The sequence below is a fragment of the Lipotes vexillifer genome, unplaced genomic scaffold (genome assembly GCF_000442215.2).
Source record: "Lipotes vexillifer unplaced genomic scaffold, Lipotes_vexillifer_v1.1 scaffold492, whole genome shotgun sequence".
Lineage (NCBI taxonomy): Eukaryota > Metazoa > Chordata > Mammalia > Artiodactyla > Lipotidae > Lipotes > Lipotes vexillifer.
Window position 1 is genome coordinate 1261544 of NW_006780910.1, and position 16923 is coordinate 1278466.

General features: G+C 45.4%; 1 protein-coding gene across 1 annotated transcript in view; it reads left to right on the plus strand.

The window, feature by feature from the left end:
• Window positions 1–16923, plus strand: part of STAB2 (stabilin 2) — a 159833-nt gene that overhangs the window by 104108 nt on the left and 38802 nt on the right. Inside the window, exons 37-47 of the mRNA XM_007454272.1 lie at window positions 928–1023; window positions 2602–2797; window positions 4266–4361; window positions 7871–7916; window positions 9157–9233; window positions 11945–12070; window positions 12671–12744; window positions 13442–13513; window positions 14953–15072; window positions 15847–15894; window positions 16738–16821. Of these exons, the coding sequence (XP_007454334.1) occupies window positions 928–1023; window positions 2602–2797; window positions 4266–4361; window positions 7871–7916; window positions 9157–9233; window positions 11945–12070; window positions 12671–12744; window positions 13442–13513; window positions 14953–15072; window positions 15847–15894; window positions 16738–16821 (1035 nt within the window). The remainder of the gene's footprint in view (window positions 1–927; window positions 1024–2601; window positions 2798–4265; window positions 4362–7870; window positions 7917–9156; window positions 9234–11944; window positions 12071–12670; window positions 12745–13441; window positions 13514–14952; window positions 15073–15846; window positions 15895–16737; window positions 16822–16923) is intronic.

The window sequence follows — 16923 nt, forward strand, 5'->3', positions numbered from 1 at the left end:
CTTCACTTGATTTTAATTTAATCACCTTCTTACCTTATATGCATCTTTCTAAAGTCTTAAATCCATTTTTTTGGGGACCAAAGCAAAAATTTAATTAATACATAAATAGAAACGGGTTCATCTCAACCAACTCCCAGTGCAGGAAGGGATTTTTCACTTTCTACATCTTTCATATTCCAGTAGCTGGTTAAGGACAGGAGCAAGAAAGCTTATCAAAGGAGGCAAACTCCATATCCATCTCGGTATCCAACCTGGAGGAGTCCCACCTTCCTGATTCCCTTTACAGTTGAAGTTACAACTAACTTCCTCTAAGAAACACATGACAGGCTTGGGGGGAGGTAGACATGTCTTTGAATTAACTACCCAACTATATTTCTCATAGCTGTTTATTGCAAAAGCTAGCTCTGATGATGCTCCAACCATTACAAAGAATCAACTCTCATGTACCTTCCGTTGCATAATAGTAATTTATAACTAACAATGCTGACTCTTCTCACTTGAGTTTGCATTTAATCTTGTATATTAGAAGTCTTTGTAAGCAGCCTTAATCTTGTCTCAGACCAAGGCAGAATATCAACCAGTAAATAAACAGAAACCAAGCCGCATCTCAATGTGGAATGTTGGAAGGATGTTTTTATCTGATTGACTCTGTGATTCTTCCTGACTTGAGCTAGTTCTAAAGAAAAGTTCTTTTTACATAGTACTACCAGAAGGGATAATTATCTGAATTTTGCCACCTGGTATTCTGGCAGCCAACATTGTGATTTTGCATCTTCTTTCTTATGAAACAGCTCCAAGAAGCCAGCCCCCTCCTTTTCCAGAACATTTCAGTTAGAGAGACAGCAATGTATCACCCACCTACTTGCTTTTAGAGATTGGAAAGCTTTGTTCTAACTGAAAAGCTGATATATCATTATTATTTCATAGGGTGCAGAGATGAAGAAATGTCTCTATACCATTTATTTCATGGGCAAGCGATCCCTGTTCATTGGGTGCCAGCCAAAGTGTGTGAAAACTGTCATTGTGAGTATAATGATTTAATAAGCCTTCTAACTATTGCAGCAGCATTGAGAAATGTAATCATGTGTTATACTTTTCAAAGTGCCTTTCCATGTATTCTTTTTTTTTTTTTTTTTTGGCCCCTCGTTGCTGCACACAGGCTTTCTCTAGTTGCAGCGAGCGGGGGCTACTCTTCGTTGCAGTGTGCAGGTTCTCATTGCGGTGGCTTCTCTTGTTGCAGAGCACGGGCTCTAGGCATGCGGGCTTCAGTAGTTGTGGCATGCAGACTCAGTAGTTGTGACACACGGGCTTAGTTGCTCCACGGCATGTGGGATCTTCCCAGACCAGGGATCAAACCTATGTCCCCTGCATTGGCAGGTGGATTCTTAACCACTGTGCCACCAGGGAAGTCCCCCTTTGCATGTATTCTTTCTGCCACCTCCCCTTCCTCCTTATCATCTTCATTACCACTGTCATTCAGAGTAGTAGCGGTAGCACTAAAATTCAGGACAGCCCTGCAAGTCAGCACATTGGTGAAAGCTGCAATATTCTGTTGCATGATGAAGAAATAGAGGGGGGCTTCCCTGGTGGCGCAGTGGTTGAGAGTCCACCTGCTGATGCAGGGGACGCAGGTCCGTGCCCCGGTCCGGGAAGATCCCACATGCCGTGTAGCGGCTGGGCCCGTGAGCCATGGCTGCTGAGCCTGCGCGTCCGGAGCCTGTGCTCCGCAACGGGAGAGGCCACAACAGTGAGAGGCCTGCATACCGCAAAAAAAAAAAAAAGAAAGAAATAGAGGGACTGAGAGGCTAAGAGGATCTCCCTGTTCTCACAACAGAGGACACGCCCGGTGAGTGAAAGAGACAGGAAATGGGCAGCTCTCCAGGGAAAGAACAGGTGCACCTGGTCATTTAGAAAGCAGGACCCCAGAGCTAGGCACCTCTGATCTGTTACTTTGGAATCTGCAGGAAAATTCTTTATAATGTCCTGTCCTGCTTCTTTCGCAGAAGACTAGACACAGCCTCTGCCTATCCTGCAGAGGCAGGTGATTTGGCCCTTAAGTTGTGGAGCTTGCAGCTGCAGTAGATTTTGTGTTTTAATGCGCTCAAGAATAAAGGCAGGCGCAAGCAAGCAGATATCCTGCAGGGCTTCCCTGAACTAAAAGAGAGTCATTTATAGAATGTCAAAGGTCTCACCCACCTCCCAACCTTCAGTACCAGATGAAATAACACACAATGCAAAGGTGCCAGGTTTGGGGATGGCGAGGGCCCCTCTGGCATCACTTGCATTGTTTTTACTTTGTTCCTGCTGCCCCTCCTTCTTTCTCGCTTTTCTTCGTCCTCTCCCCCTGCTTGCCTTTTTCCTTCCCCTCCTTCCTGCCTCCTCGGCAGAAGCCTCCACACTGCTCCTGGCACGCCTGGAAATTGCATAGCCTCACCTGGTTCTCGGGGGCTGCTCTCCCCATCCCTCCCAACCCCTCCATGAGGGGTCAAAGCTACGGACACACATCCAGTCCCACCTGCAGGATGTCCACACCATGGCTGGACAAAACCAAAGGATGGAAGTGTGGCCTTGTCCAAACCCAGCCTGGTCCTTCTGTTTCAGACGAGAGAATGCTGTGCAGGCTACTTTGGTCCCCAGTGCCGGCCCTGCCCAGGAAAAGCCGAGAACATCTGCTTTGGGAACGGAATCTGTTTGGACGGAGTCAACGGCACGGGCATGTGTGTGTGTGGAGAGGGCTTCAGCGGGACAGCCTGTGAGACCTGCGTGGAGGGCAAGTACGGCATCCACTGCGACCAAGGTGCGCACCCTCCCTGACCCAGGCAGGCTGCCCGAAACCAGCCGGAAATGCAGGAGAAAAGAGTGATTCGGCACGTGCTCCCTCACCAGCCTGTCTCCGGGGGGCAGACTGGAATCCCGCCCATTATCATGTGAATTACAAGAACTTCTGTGTTGTGTAATTTGCAATGGGCAGTGATTCCAAACATTTTCAGTTACTAACCTGGACTTATCAACCCTCCCCAATCTGCTCACTGACATTCTCCAACCCACCCACGTTTCTGTATTTGCCTGCGTGTGCTGGTCCTCTGTGGGTACGCTCTGTTTTGGACATTGCTTGATCGTTTGAAAATCAAATCTGTGCACATTATCTCATTTAATCCATATGGGAACCATGTATAGTTGAGTATTCGTATCCCCGTTTTACAAATGAGGACTTAAGGCAAAGAGGTTGAATGACTTCCCCCAGGGTCACACCTGATGAGATTTGAATGCACACCCTGCTTCCCTCCAAAGCTTTGTTCTTGAATCATGTCCCTTACGTGAAGGTCACTCTATTGATTCATCCTCTGCCAGACACATGCTTTACAGCTGTTTTCACAAAAATCATGATCTGTTTTAGCCGAGTCATCTGCTTTCTCTCACCCTGACTTTCTTGTGCCCAGGGACACACACCTCTGAGAGGGCTGACGTGGAGAAGGGGTTTCCTAATCCATGATGGGAAAATGAAGCATTTTTTCTACTTTGTATTAAAAACTACATATTTGACCTGACTATTGCTGTTTTCTCAACAGCTAGTCCAAGCCAAACAAAATCAATATATAATTGAACCATTATAATTGGACCGTATAATATATAATTGGCATTATAGTGCTGATTTTTTTCTGTGTTATATGGAAGAATTATCTGCTTGCATTTATGCAGGATTTCCTAACCTAGGATCCATAGATGACCCTCAGGGGGTCCAGCACACCCCCAAGGCTGAATGCTTTTTTCTGAGGAAGGCATCCTTAACTTTCATCCAGTTCTCAAAGAAGCTCACAATGTTGCTGCGTAACAAAGGAATCGGCATTTCTGTGTTGTCAAAGAAGGTGGTGCCACACCGGCTTTATAGGAACCGAGTGGGCTTCTCTCTGAAGTCTACTCTTAGGGAACAAACATGGCTGTGTCCCAAATGGGTCCCGTATAACCATGATTCCTCAGATAACCTCAGCCAAAAACACTCTCACACGGCTTGGGTCACTGCCCCACAGTGCTACACGGTCCCCAGACGGTGGTCTTGGTTGAAGCATGACCTGATTCACCTGTTAGCCCCCTCCTATGCCCCCGCCCTTCCTGGGAATCCACCCCCCAAACCCATGAGCAACAACGATCATCTAGAACCAGACAGTAGAATTACGTGCACCGAAGTGAACCTTAGTATTAAATGTAAAGTGAATTGTTGAACATGGGTCAGAAGTCTAACAATGTGTGGGTGTTTTTCCACTTAGCGTGTACTTGTGTCCATGGGAGATGCAGTCAAGGACCCGCGGGTGACGGCTCCTGCGACTGCGATGTGGGCTGGCGAGGAGTGAAATGTGACGATGGTAAGAGCCGGCCTTTCGGTACTTATGATCTGTTCGTAGCCTCACTTCTCAGCAGCTACATGTTTTTCTCCTTCTAAAATAGAAATGGCATCTTTATTTCTTCCTTTGGCGATAAGGCAATTCCTACTTGCAGCCAAAAAGATTGTAAAATAAAGAAAAGCATTAAAAAGAAAATAAAAATTACTCATACACCCAAGACAGGGACAAAACTATCATTAGTGTTGTGTATTGGCCTTCCAGCCTTGTTCTAGGTATATACATGTGTGTATGGGACTGTACTCTTTTTTTTGTTTTTTTTTTTGCGGTATGCGGGCCTCTAACTGTTGTGGCCTCTCCTGTTGTGGAGCACAGGCTCCGGACACGCAGGCTCAGCGGCCATGGCTCACAGGCCCAGCCGCTCCGCGGCATGTGGGATCTTCCCAGACCGGGGCACGAACCCGCGTCCCCTGCATCGGCAAGCGGACTCTCAACCACTGCGCCACCAGGGAAGCCCGGGACTGTACTCTTCACAGTTTTGTAACCTACTCTTTCACTTCACAATATATATATATAATCAGTATCTTTTCATGTGAATAATTATAGGTAAATATCATTTTTCTTAATTTCTATACAATATCCCATTATCTGATTGTACCATGCCTCTTAAAATCAATTTTCTGCTATCATAAACAATGCTGCAATGAGTATCTCATTCATATATATATATATATATTCGTATATATATTCATGTATGTATTTGCATTTGTCTTATTAATTTATTTGGTTAAGTTCCTTGAGATGGTGAGTTAGAAGTTGGCAGTTTGGGGGAAATGTTTGCTGCTTACTGCCAAGTTGTCCTCCAGAGACTGTGTCAATTTATTTTCCCCCCAGTAGGGTCTGAGCAGGCTCGTTTTCCCCAGCCCCCCACACTGCACTGATGGCTCCTAATGTGTCCCCATGAGAGTGATTAGAGGGGAGAGAATTTCAGGCAGAAAGAAGCTCGTGGCACAGCCCAAAGTTGTGGGAAGGCTCTGCACATCTACAGGACCAAAGGACTGCAGAATGGGAGGGATGTAGAGGCAACGAGGAAAGTGGAATGAGAACAGGCTAGAGGTGTAGGCAGGAGTCAGCTCGTGAAAGGCTAAGGACGGCGGACCTTCTGCCGAAGCCAAAAGGAAGCCATTCAAGGGTTTTGAGCAGGGCAGCAACGTGATGAGATCTGCATTTTACAAAGATCACCCTGACACTGGGCTGGAGAGAAATCCCTGGGAGCAGGTATCAGAGAGTCCCCCTCACCTGGGGCAGGGGCTGGGGAGGAGTCACAGGTGCCTGCCAGCCCAATGAGGGCTCCAGGGATGTGGGGTTGTCAGAAGGAGTGTCTTTGCCCAAAGCTCCAGGTGATGTTAAAATCAAGAGAACTCAGATTTTGTTGAAAAGCTAAAGTCGGAAGTATGAGTGGTCTCGAGCCAAAAAGACATCCTAGAGCAGATATCAAATGCTGGTGTGTGAAGCCAAGGTTCAGAGGGCCTGAGAGAGGGAAGCAGGGAGCAACAGGGTCACATAAACAGGAAGACAGCCTGGGGGAATCCCTAGATCAAGACATAGGCGGCAGCCAGGGATTATCTGGGGGTTTACCCTTGACTGTCATTTATATGCTTATAGGAGCATGGTGTATGGGAGGGCCAGCCACATTTAAAGGGACAGGGAACAGTCTGGAGACTGTGACAAGTTTTCAAGCCCGTCCCCCTGCTGCTCCTCTCACCAGCAGCCTTGTGATTCATCTCTTTGCCTCCTGTCCTATTTCCCTCCGTTCCATACTCCACATTGCTGCCAGACAGAACTTTCTAAAACATAGATATCTTAGTCTGTTCTGGTTACTGTAACAAAGCATCATAGATTGGGTGGCTTATAAACAACAGAAAGTTATTTCTCATAGTTCTGGAGGCTAGAAGTTCAGGATCAAGGTGCCAGCATGGTTGGGTTCTAGTGATGGCCCTCTTCTGGGTTGCAGATGGCCGTCTTCTCATGTTATGGCAGAAGGGGCAAGGGAGCTCTCCAGGGTCTCTTTTATAAGGGCACTAATTTCGTTTGTGAGGATTCCACCCTCATGACCTAATCACCTCTCTAAGGCCCGACCTCCAAGTACCAGCACGTTGCAGATTAGGTTTCAAAATATGGGTTGGGGAGTGGGGACATAAACATTTGGACTATAGCAGCACTGTTACCCACCCTCCCCAGTACCTGACAACCTGCTCGGATTCTCTATAGCCTCCAGTAGGAGAAACTTCATTGCCTATAGGAGACACACCTTAGCAAGGTGTGGTACAGAGCTGTTCACCAATTGGCACTCACCGAGTTTTCCAGCCTGGTCTCCACTGCACAGTCTGCTTAAGGGGTTTCAGTCTAGTAATGGAAATAAATGTTCAGTCGTGTTCAGAAAATTGCGATATGAGAGTGCAGAGTAAAGCGCCTCTAGACCAGACTAGACTGTTCTTTGTTCGTGTGCAAACTCCCCACCCCCAAGCCATGTCAGACATCATTCATCGATCATTGCACTCCTTCCTCTGAGGTCAGATAGGGGCACCACATCCTTTTCAAAAGAGCACACCATGTAGTCACTTCCAATTAACTGAAGTTGGCTCAGAGGTTTAGAGCAGATTTCAGAGAGGAGGACCTAAAGGGTGACGGGGATTTCAGAGATAGAGAATGGAGAGAAAGAGATTTTCAGGCTCAAGGAAAAGCACACATAAAGGCACAGAATTGCATTGCATCTACTCTAGCTCACTGGAGCCTGTAAATGTTCCCTCTGACACAAAACAGACCACTTTTGCAGCCAGGTCTCTGTTTCAGGACCTTCTATACAGCCAGGCAAGGCCTAATGAGATTTCTCTTGGCCAGGCCTAATGAGATTTCTTTCTCAAAAGCTCTTAGCCTGAGCAACCAACCCAGTGGGTCCTTTTTCTCATCTCTAACAATTTCTTTCTGGATCTTCCCCTGCCAGGAAGCATCTGTTAGCTTCCAAGGTAAAAACATAATGCTGTTCCAGGAAATTTAGGAACTAATATGGCAAATAGGTAGTGAGTACCTGCTGCGTGCCAGGCTCTGCACTATTTCTGCACATGCAAAACAATAACAACAACAACTTCATATTAATTATAATTAGTATTTTCTTATTTATATCACTCTGTAACAAGATGATGAAAAAATACAAAGAATAAGGAACATAGGAAGTATAAATAAAATAGAAAATTAAGCCCCGGGGAGGGATGTGCATCCTCACCACCTAGCATGGGGACCGGCACACAGGAGACACTCCATTGGTGTATCTGACCTTCAGATTTGGCTCTGAGCTTCCTAGAAGCCAAGGTAAGAAAAGATTTACATGGTCACATAGTTTTACATAGTTCACGTGATGCATATCAGTTACTTGTGAGGAAGTAAATCTTTTCCTAACATCAAGTACTAAAAGAAAGTTCTTGAGTGAGATTTAGTAAAGAAGGGCTGACACGGCATTTGGTTCTCTTTTTCAGAGATCACAAAAGATGAATGCAATGGGACCTGCCACACCAGTGCCAAGTACGTCCCCTTTAGCCTCCTTTGGAGGCGATGCAAGGGTGTTTTTTGGTTTTTTTTTAAACATCTTTACTGGAGTATAATTGCTTTACAATGGTGTGTTAGTTTCTGCTTTATAACAAAGTGAATCAGTTATACATATACATATGTTCCCATATCTCTTTCCTCTTGCGTCTCCCTCCCTCCCACCCTCCCTCTCCCACCCCTCTAGGTGGTCACAAAGCACCGAGCTGATTTCCCTGTGCCATGCGGCTGCACTAGCTATTTTACATTTGGTAGTGTATATTTGTCAATGCCACTCTCTCACTTCGTCCCAGCTTACCCTTCCTCCTCCCCGTGTCAAGTCCATTCTCTACGTCTGTCCTGCCCCTAGGTTCATCAGAACAGTCAGAAAGAGAAAATGCAAGGGGTTTTTTTTCCTAGTAGCATGTGTCCACCCAGGCCCTATCTTTAGGGAAATAGTTTCCTGAGACCATTTCTGAGGATTTATGATTAATTTAATTATGAAACTAAAAATGAGGCCACCATCAGCTTGCAGATCCAGCCTTTTGAACACGCTGCCACCTGAGTTACCTGACATGCTGGCAGAGTGCCAGTTGTTACCCCCATTCAAGCCACAGGGACTTTTTCACAGAAGCAGAGGGAGGCCGCTGGGCCTCAGTTTCATCAAACCTTACTTGCAATTCACAGCCGAGCCTTCCTTCTTTATAATGGAACTTCATACTCCTAACTCCCAAAGGGGTTTAATGGGTTAATTAATTAAGAGCCCAGTAGCTGGAGTTAGACCTGAGTTCAAATCAGCGTCTGTCATTTCCATTGACTGTGTGACCTTGAGTCACTTATTTAATGCCTCTAAGCCTTGGTCTTCTCATCTGTAAAATGGGAATAATGATAATACCTACCTGTTAGGGCTATTGGGTATTGTGTAGGTTACATAAAATGATGTGTGAAGCACAGCTCCCAGCACGTAGGATGCTCTCTAAAGATGGACAGCTACCCTCCTTATCCTTGGGCCAATGCCTACATATACACACTCTGTAGTTTGCCTGATAAATGACTCCAGTTTTAGCTGCATGTGGCAGGGCCATGCTAGGGATGGACTCTCCACCCAAGCCTTGGGTGGGACCTCAGAGTGCCTCATGGGGGTAAGAGCTGTGATGCTAGGGATGAAGGGGTATTGTGAGTCCCGTGGTGGGGTGCTGTGCGTTTTTCTACAAACACCGCTTGCCCTTTCTTGTTTCAGCTGCCTTCTCAATCCGGATGGCACCCCCTCATGCAAATGCGCAGCAGGGTTCCAAGGGAACGGGACGGTCTGCACAGGCAAGTCAAGAAGGAATTTGCTGGGAGAATAGCATGAGCTGTTAAGACATCTGTGTTCCTGCAGACTAAATGGGCAGCTGCTGCCGGCCATTGATGGTGAACTGGACGTAACAGGGCAGCTGATCGCGCCCGGGGAGCAGGACACCTGTTCACGGATAGGGCGTGTTGGTTTTGGAATGTGTGGGTCAACCGCCCCTGTTCTTTTCTCCCAGCCTTGGCCACAATTGGAATCATCTGGAGAGCTTTAGAAACCACTGATGTGGAGGACCTACGATGTGGCCTGTGTGGGGGGACTCCGGAGTGGGATAGAAAGAGGCTTGAGCCCTGGTTCTTCCCCCCAATCCCCACATGGCCTTGGGTGGGTCTCTAAACTACCCTGGGCCCCCTTAGTTCATTTGTAAAGTAAACGTAAAACTCTCTCGCCTCGCAGAGTAGTTTGGGGATGAAATGACCTCTCCATGTTCAACAACAGAATGAGGCAGCTGTTAAAAACAGCCCCAGCGTTACACTCCCTGGGTTCGAATCTATGTTCTTATAGTTCGTGTCACCTTGGGAAAGTTGCTTGACTGCTCTTTGCATCATTTTGTCATCTGTTAGTTGTAGCTCATAAGAGAATCTCCCTCACTGGATTGTTGGATGATAACCTGAATTAAATAATACCTGTGAAGTGCTTAGAACATCCCTGGCACAGAGCACTCGATAAATGTGAGCTAATACTCTCATGGTGCCCAACACATATTTGGTGCTAGAAAAATGGAAACACTTAGCACTGTGTCCAGGCGGGCTTCAGTGCAGATGGTGGTGGAGCTAGACAATGACGGCACCAATTTGCTTTCTAGACCATCTGACCCTGGGGATTGTCCCCGATGTATCCTGCAGTAGGATGTGTACAGCATGCCAGTGAGAACAGCTGGAAAGGCAAATAACTGTAATGTTTCTCTTGCCCCCTGCTTTGGGGAAAAATAACAAAAGCAGAGGACACAATATAACAACCAACCTTTCTGTAACATTTTCATATACACTATCCAAACCTGTAAGTAAACCTATATAGGTGGATCCCAAAGTTCTTATTAACTGAGTGATTTTTCCAAAGTCACATGGTGAATGAAGGCCATGCCAAGACTCAAACACACATCTTGGGTCTCCAAATGGATCTAGGTCTTTGATCCACTTTGCATTAATTTTTGTATATATTGTGAGGTCCAAATTCATTCTTTCCCATACGGATATCTAGTTGTCTCCGTAGCATTTGTTGAAAAAATTATTCTTTCCCCCATTGAAATAACATCTTGGCATCTTTGTGGAAAATCAATTGACCATAGATGTATGGGTTTATCTCTGGACTCTTCATTCAATTCCATATGGATCCTTATGCCAGTTCCACACTGTCTTTATCACTGAAGCTTTGTAGTAAATTTTGAAATTAGGGAGTGTGAGTCCTCCAACCTTGTCCTTTTTTTTCGAGATTGTTTTGACTATTCTGGGCCCTTTGAATTTACAAATGAGTTTTAGGACAATCTTGTCAATTTAGTCAGCCAGGATTTTGACAGAGATTGCATTGAATCTGTAGACGAGATCTGGGGAGTAGTGCCTTCTTAACAATATCAATTCTTCCCATCCATGAACATGGAATGTCCTTCCATTATTTAGGTCATCTTTTATTCCTTTCAACAATGTTTGTACTTTTCAGAGTGTTTTATAGTTTGTTAAGTGGAGTCCATCTTTTAATGCTATCGTAAGTGGAATTGTTTCCTTCATTTCATTTTCAGTTTGCTCATTGCTACTGTACAGAAATACAATTGCTTTTTGCCTACTGTTCCTGTGTCCTACCCGGGATCATTTATTAGTTCTAATTGTTTTTAGTGGATTCCTCAGGATTTTCCATAGCAAGATCATGGCATCTGCAAATAGAAATGGTTTTATTTCTTTTCCAATCCGGATGTCTCTCATTTCTTTCTTGCCTAATTGCCCTGGCCAGAACCTTCAGTACAGTATTGAACAGAAGTGACAAAAGCAGACCTTGTCTTATTCCTGATCATGGGAGAAAGCATTTGGTCTTTCATCATTAAGCATGATTTTAGTGGTGGGTTTTTCATCAATGAAAAATGTCCTTTATCAGGTTAAGGAAGTTCCCTTCTATTCCTAGTCTGTTGAGTGTTTTTATCATTAATGTTATCGAATTTTGACAAATGTTTTTGCTCATTCTGAGATGATCATGTTTTTGTCTTTAATTCTACTGATGTGCTGTATTACATTAATTGATTTCTGGATGTTAAACCATCTTGTATTCCTACATAAGTCCCACTTGGTTATGGTGTATAATCCTATTTACATATTGCTGAATTTGATTTGCAAGTATTTTCTTGAGGTTTTTGTGTCTATATTCATAAAGGATATCAGTCTGTAGTTTTCTTTTCTAGTGATGGCTTTGTCTGGTTTTGGTATCAGAGTAATACTGGTCTCAGAATGAATTGAGAAGTCTTCCTTCCTCCTTCAATTTTTAGAAGAGTATGTGAAATTTTGGCATTTATTAAATGTTTGGTAGAATTCACCAATGACATCTGGTGCTTTGCATTCTTTTGAGCTATCCATATTTAATCCAGTGCCTACCGTTTTTGGAGTATTTTCCATTTCTCAATGATTCAAGTAAAAACGCATCAATTTTCTCCCCCTCCCCCTGCCCTGCTCTGTGTCATCTTTCTCTTCTATAGCAATCAACGCCTGCGAGATCAGCAATGGAGGTTGTTCTGGCAGGGCTGTCTGTAAAAGAACCACCCCAGGAAGCCGGGTGTGTGTGTGCAAGGCAGGCTATACTGGCGATGGCATCGTGTGCATAGGTAAGTACCGTCCCTCACCCGCGATTTCCAGCTGCCTTTAATTTTGACCACTCGGTCCAGGTGCTGTCTGATTTCTCCACTGTACATTGACTTGTTTCCCCTTTACTGCTCTTAAGCAATCGGCTAGGAAACGCTTAACACCAAGCAAATATCCTGCTCCACACCAAAATGTCCTCCTAAATTTAGCACCTACTGATGATTCTTCTCTGAACCAATTATACTGTGATGGTTACAAGCGGTATTTTCTTTTTTTAATTCCTACATCTCTTCATTCATAGCACGTTAAATGGCACTCCGAAATTTTATTATTTTGAGTCCTTGCCTGCAAACACTCATATTCAGTCAATAGAGGGACAGAGTCAAGCCCGCAGACATGCCTCTGCTGGCACAGTCCCATCCCTGAGGAGCTGGTTTTGAGAAACGACAGCTGGTACCCTCCCTGTTGGGTTACTTCTGCCTCAGAGTTGTCAGAAAACCGAATCACACCTTGACACTTGCTCCCCTCTGTCAGTTAGCCATCCTGGCTGGTCCCTCAAGGCATTTTTTTACTTAAAAAATGAGGCTTGACTCTCATTCCAGGTGTTCCTTTTTGTTTTAAAGAGATCAACCCATGCTTGGAGAACCACGGTGGCTGTCACCAGCACGCAGAGTGCACGCAAACAGGACCCAACCAGGTGAGCTCTGCCTCCGCGGGGGGCCTACATTTTCCTAGCAGCAAATTCCTGGGTAGTTAGACCCAGGCCTGAGGGACAGGGGCTGAGGACAGACCTCTGGGGAGCAGCAGCATGAAATAAATACATTAGAGGAGGTTCTGGAAGAATTCCCCAGGAGGCCATTCTTTGGGAAGCAGGAGAAAAGGGAGAGGGGCAGGGGACAAAGGGTACACAGGGAGAAGGGCCTTCCCTAGAGTGGGGAGAAGTGGCATGTGCAAACACCACATGGTTCCAGAAGCACCTAGAAGGTCTCCAGCAATGCTCTCCTTTCTTTCAGCTTTCTGATGCCCAGAATCTTACCATTTTTCTTTGGCTTGAGGCTCTGAAATGCATGTGCCACAGCAGAAGATAACGGTGTTAAGGCCTCTGTCAGCCACATATTCCCCAACACTGTGCCCCTTGTGGTGCCTTCCGTGGGAGCAGGTTTGGGGACGTGGGGAAATGTGAGGGCTCCAGCACACAGGAAGGGAGAGGTCGCGGGCTGAGAAGACTAAGGCGGGGAAGCTGGAGGCTCGGGAACCCAGGCTGTGCCTCCCTCAGTCCATGTCATGTTGTGAACGAGCAGGAAATTGCATACGTCAGAAACTGGATGAGGACCAGAGCTGACAGCCAGCAGAACCTCTTGTGAAATGACCCATTTCCCCTTCCTCCTGGACAGGCCGCCTGTAACTGTTTGTCGAAATACACTGGAGATGGGAAGGTCTGCACACTCATCAATGTCTGCTTAACCGTGAGTACGGCACCCCCCAAGGTCTGGCCTGCGGTGCCCCCTTCTCCACGTCTCAGGGCAGGGCATTGAGGTGGGCCCCATCAGAGCTGCTTCTGGGCCATTTCTCCCTCGTGTCCCAGTTGCAGTGTTGGAGAAACTCCGGTCTCTGCCTCCATCTTCACGTGGCTTCCCCTCTGTGTCTGTGTCTGTGTCTCCTCTTCTAGTGAGGACGCTTGTGGTCTTAAGACCCCCTGGTTAATCTAGGACGATCTCATCTCGAGATCCTTCACTGCATCTGCAAAGACTCCTTTTCTAAACAAGGTCACATTCACAGATACCAGGGCTTAGGACATGGACATAGCTTTGCAGGGGGCCACGATTCAACCCACCGCAGAGCAGGAAGAACAGAGGTCTCTGCCCCAGCTCACAGAGCGAGCGCCCGCACAGCCAGAACTTGAGCCCACGTCGGTCTGACTCAGAGGCCACACCCTTGACCACTTCTCGTGGTGCGTGGTGCTTGTTCCTCCCGCGAGGCACTGATCCCCCGCGGGGGCCCGGTTCATACACCTTCCTTCCTCGTTCATGTCACTGCCCACCTGAGAGCCTCCTGCTGTGGGCGTGAGTACAGCACAGACAGCCCGTAATTAAAGCCCCTCCTCTCCAGTCGAGGTCCCTACTGTCCCCCGTGCTGGTCTGTTTCATACTGACTGCCTTCCAGCCGATGACTTTTCCCTTTGCTATGATGGATTAGAGTTCAGCCTAAAGCTGAGAAGTATCCAACATGCTTGATGCCCTTCTAGTTAACCTTCAGGTGCTGAGAAATTTCCCATTTGGCAGCTCTGGGCTGATCTATTCAGGGCTGGAGATCTGCTGGGATGGGCTGCCATCTTGAGATATGGGCATACCTCAGAGATATTGCGGGTTCGGTTCCAGACCACCAAAATAAAATGAATATCTCAATAAAGCAAGTCACAAAAATGTTTGGTTTCCCAATACATATAAAAGTTATATTTACACTCTACTGAAGTCTATTAAGTGTGCAATAACATTATGTCTAAAAGACCAATGTATGTAAACCAACTACGCTTCAGTTAAAAACAAAAGACATTAGGAGTTAAAATAAATAAATAAACAAGGTACATACCTTAATTTAAAAATATTTCATTGCTAAAAATTGCTAACCGTCATCTGACATCGCCCAAAACCTCCAATTTGTAAAAACCGCATTATCTGCAAAGTGCAGTAACAGAAGGTGTGCCTGTGTAAGGCTGCGGGAGTGGGATGGCCCTTATAACTGTAGAGAGTTGGAAGGCAATTTCAGGAAAAGGGCAAGTAAGGCAAGCCGGTCAGAGAGTGAGACAAAAAGTAAATTTCAATACAGAATCGCTGCGTGAACATTGGCATAGCTGGCAAACTAACTGGTCTCATTCCTATCCCCCACTCCTTGGAAATTCTACCAGAAAAATGGCGGCTGTAGTGAATTTGCTCTCTGCAATCACACCGGAGAAGACGAAAGGACTTGTACTTGCAAACCTAACTACATTGGGGATGGGTTTACCTGCCGTGGCAACATCCATCAGGTAACGCGAGGCATGTTTCCATAAAGTAAACTCCACCTTCCTCCCCGTGCGGAGAATCCAGGGAGCTAAGGAGGGTGCAAGAGTTTTGTTACATATAAAACTATAAAATATGACAGACTATTTTCATATAAATGGACAATGAAAAGAAATTTTATCTCGCAGTGGGAATTCAGTGATTCAGATCAACAGTTCTAGAGTCAGAAACACCTGGGTTTGAATTCAGCTCTGCCAGTTAGTAATGTGGCTTTGGGCAGATTATATCACCTCTTCGTGTATCCGTTTTCTAACATGTAAAAGAAAATAACAATGCTACCAGCCCCAGCAGGTTGTTATAAGATTTCAATGAGATAATGTGTGCAGTGGGCACAGAGCACACAGTACCTCAAAGGCATCGCCGTGATGTGGATTGTTGTTGGAGTGTGTGTGTGCACACCCTCGGGCGGAGAGGGTGAAGCCTTGTGATACTTGTAAAGTTCTACCTATTACAACGTGAACATCCTGTTATTTGGTTTAAAGAGGGACTGGAGCATTCTGGCTGATCAGATATTCTTGTTGATCAAGAAACTAAATCTGCCATAAGCCTATAACTGAGTTTTTTAATATTGAACTTTTAAAAATGAGTCGTTCTGAACATCAACTGTGAACCTATAGATGAGTTAGATTTCCAGCTGAAATGATGGTAGATATTCTCAATCTTAGAGAATTTGTCCTCCAGTGACACTCTGGTATATAATTCACAGATGTTAAGTGAACCTTCCTTGTCTTTGTTTCCAGGAGCTCCCCAAGAACCCCAGAACATCCCAGTATTACTTCCAGTTGCTGGTAAGAATGTGTGTGTCTGTCTAACTAGAAAAGTTGGGTCTCAAGCCAGATATGGGATAAATCTGTAACCTCCAGAGTAGGTGAGAGTAGAATAAATACGGGAAACTGCATTTCTGGAATAGGCTCTGTGTTGGTCATTTGTGAACTTCTCAGGCCCCAGGTGGGCAGCATAAAAGAGTGGAATAAATGTTGCACTAGCCCACTGCACACGTGAGAATGTAGTTTATAAAAAAAAAAACTGCCATCATGCCTGTGGAGACAAGAAGCATTACTGGGGCAATTGGCTAATTCTCCCGGTGAAAGTATTAAGTTAGATCTTTCTGCACCTCTTACATCAGAATACATTCCAGATATATTGAAGAATAAAGGATAAAAATCTAGAAGAATAAAATCATAAAAACTAGAAGAAAATATAAGTAACCGTAGGATCTTAGCATTGGCAAGAAGACAATTAGAACAGTAAGTCATCTTATTGCTTACATTTGTATTGTTATCCCAAACAGAAAACATTTAGTATGTGGAAAAGACACTGGAAAAAATTATCTGGAAATAACAGAGATCCTTCTAGGTGGTGGGATTATGGGTAGTTATTTTCTTCCTTATACTGTATTTTCAAATCTTTAATACAGTCAGCATATGTTATTTTTATACCCAGATAAAAATAAACATTATTCCAACGTCTAAGAACCTGAGTGACTCTGAATCTAAGACTAAATAAAACACCAGTCTCCCTATCCAGTTTTCTCTCCCCTCTGCCATCACGTACTCTCTGCTAGTTGTTTGAGCCCCTGCCTGTACTTATGTTAAGTACATGGCACGTGGCCCCCACCTTCCTTCCTACAGGAGCATTCTGTACGAGACCTGGTTGGTCCTGGCCCCTTCACTGTTCTGGCACCTTTATCTGCAGCCTTTGACGAGGAACCCCAGGTAAACATGAAGCTAGAGACAGGTGAAAGAGGTTTGAGATTGGAACACAGTCTCTGGGCATCACCCTGGAGACAACACTGAAGACATTTCTGGACAGTAGAT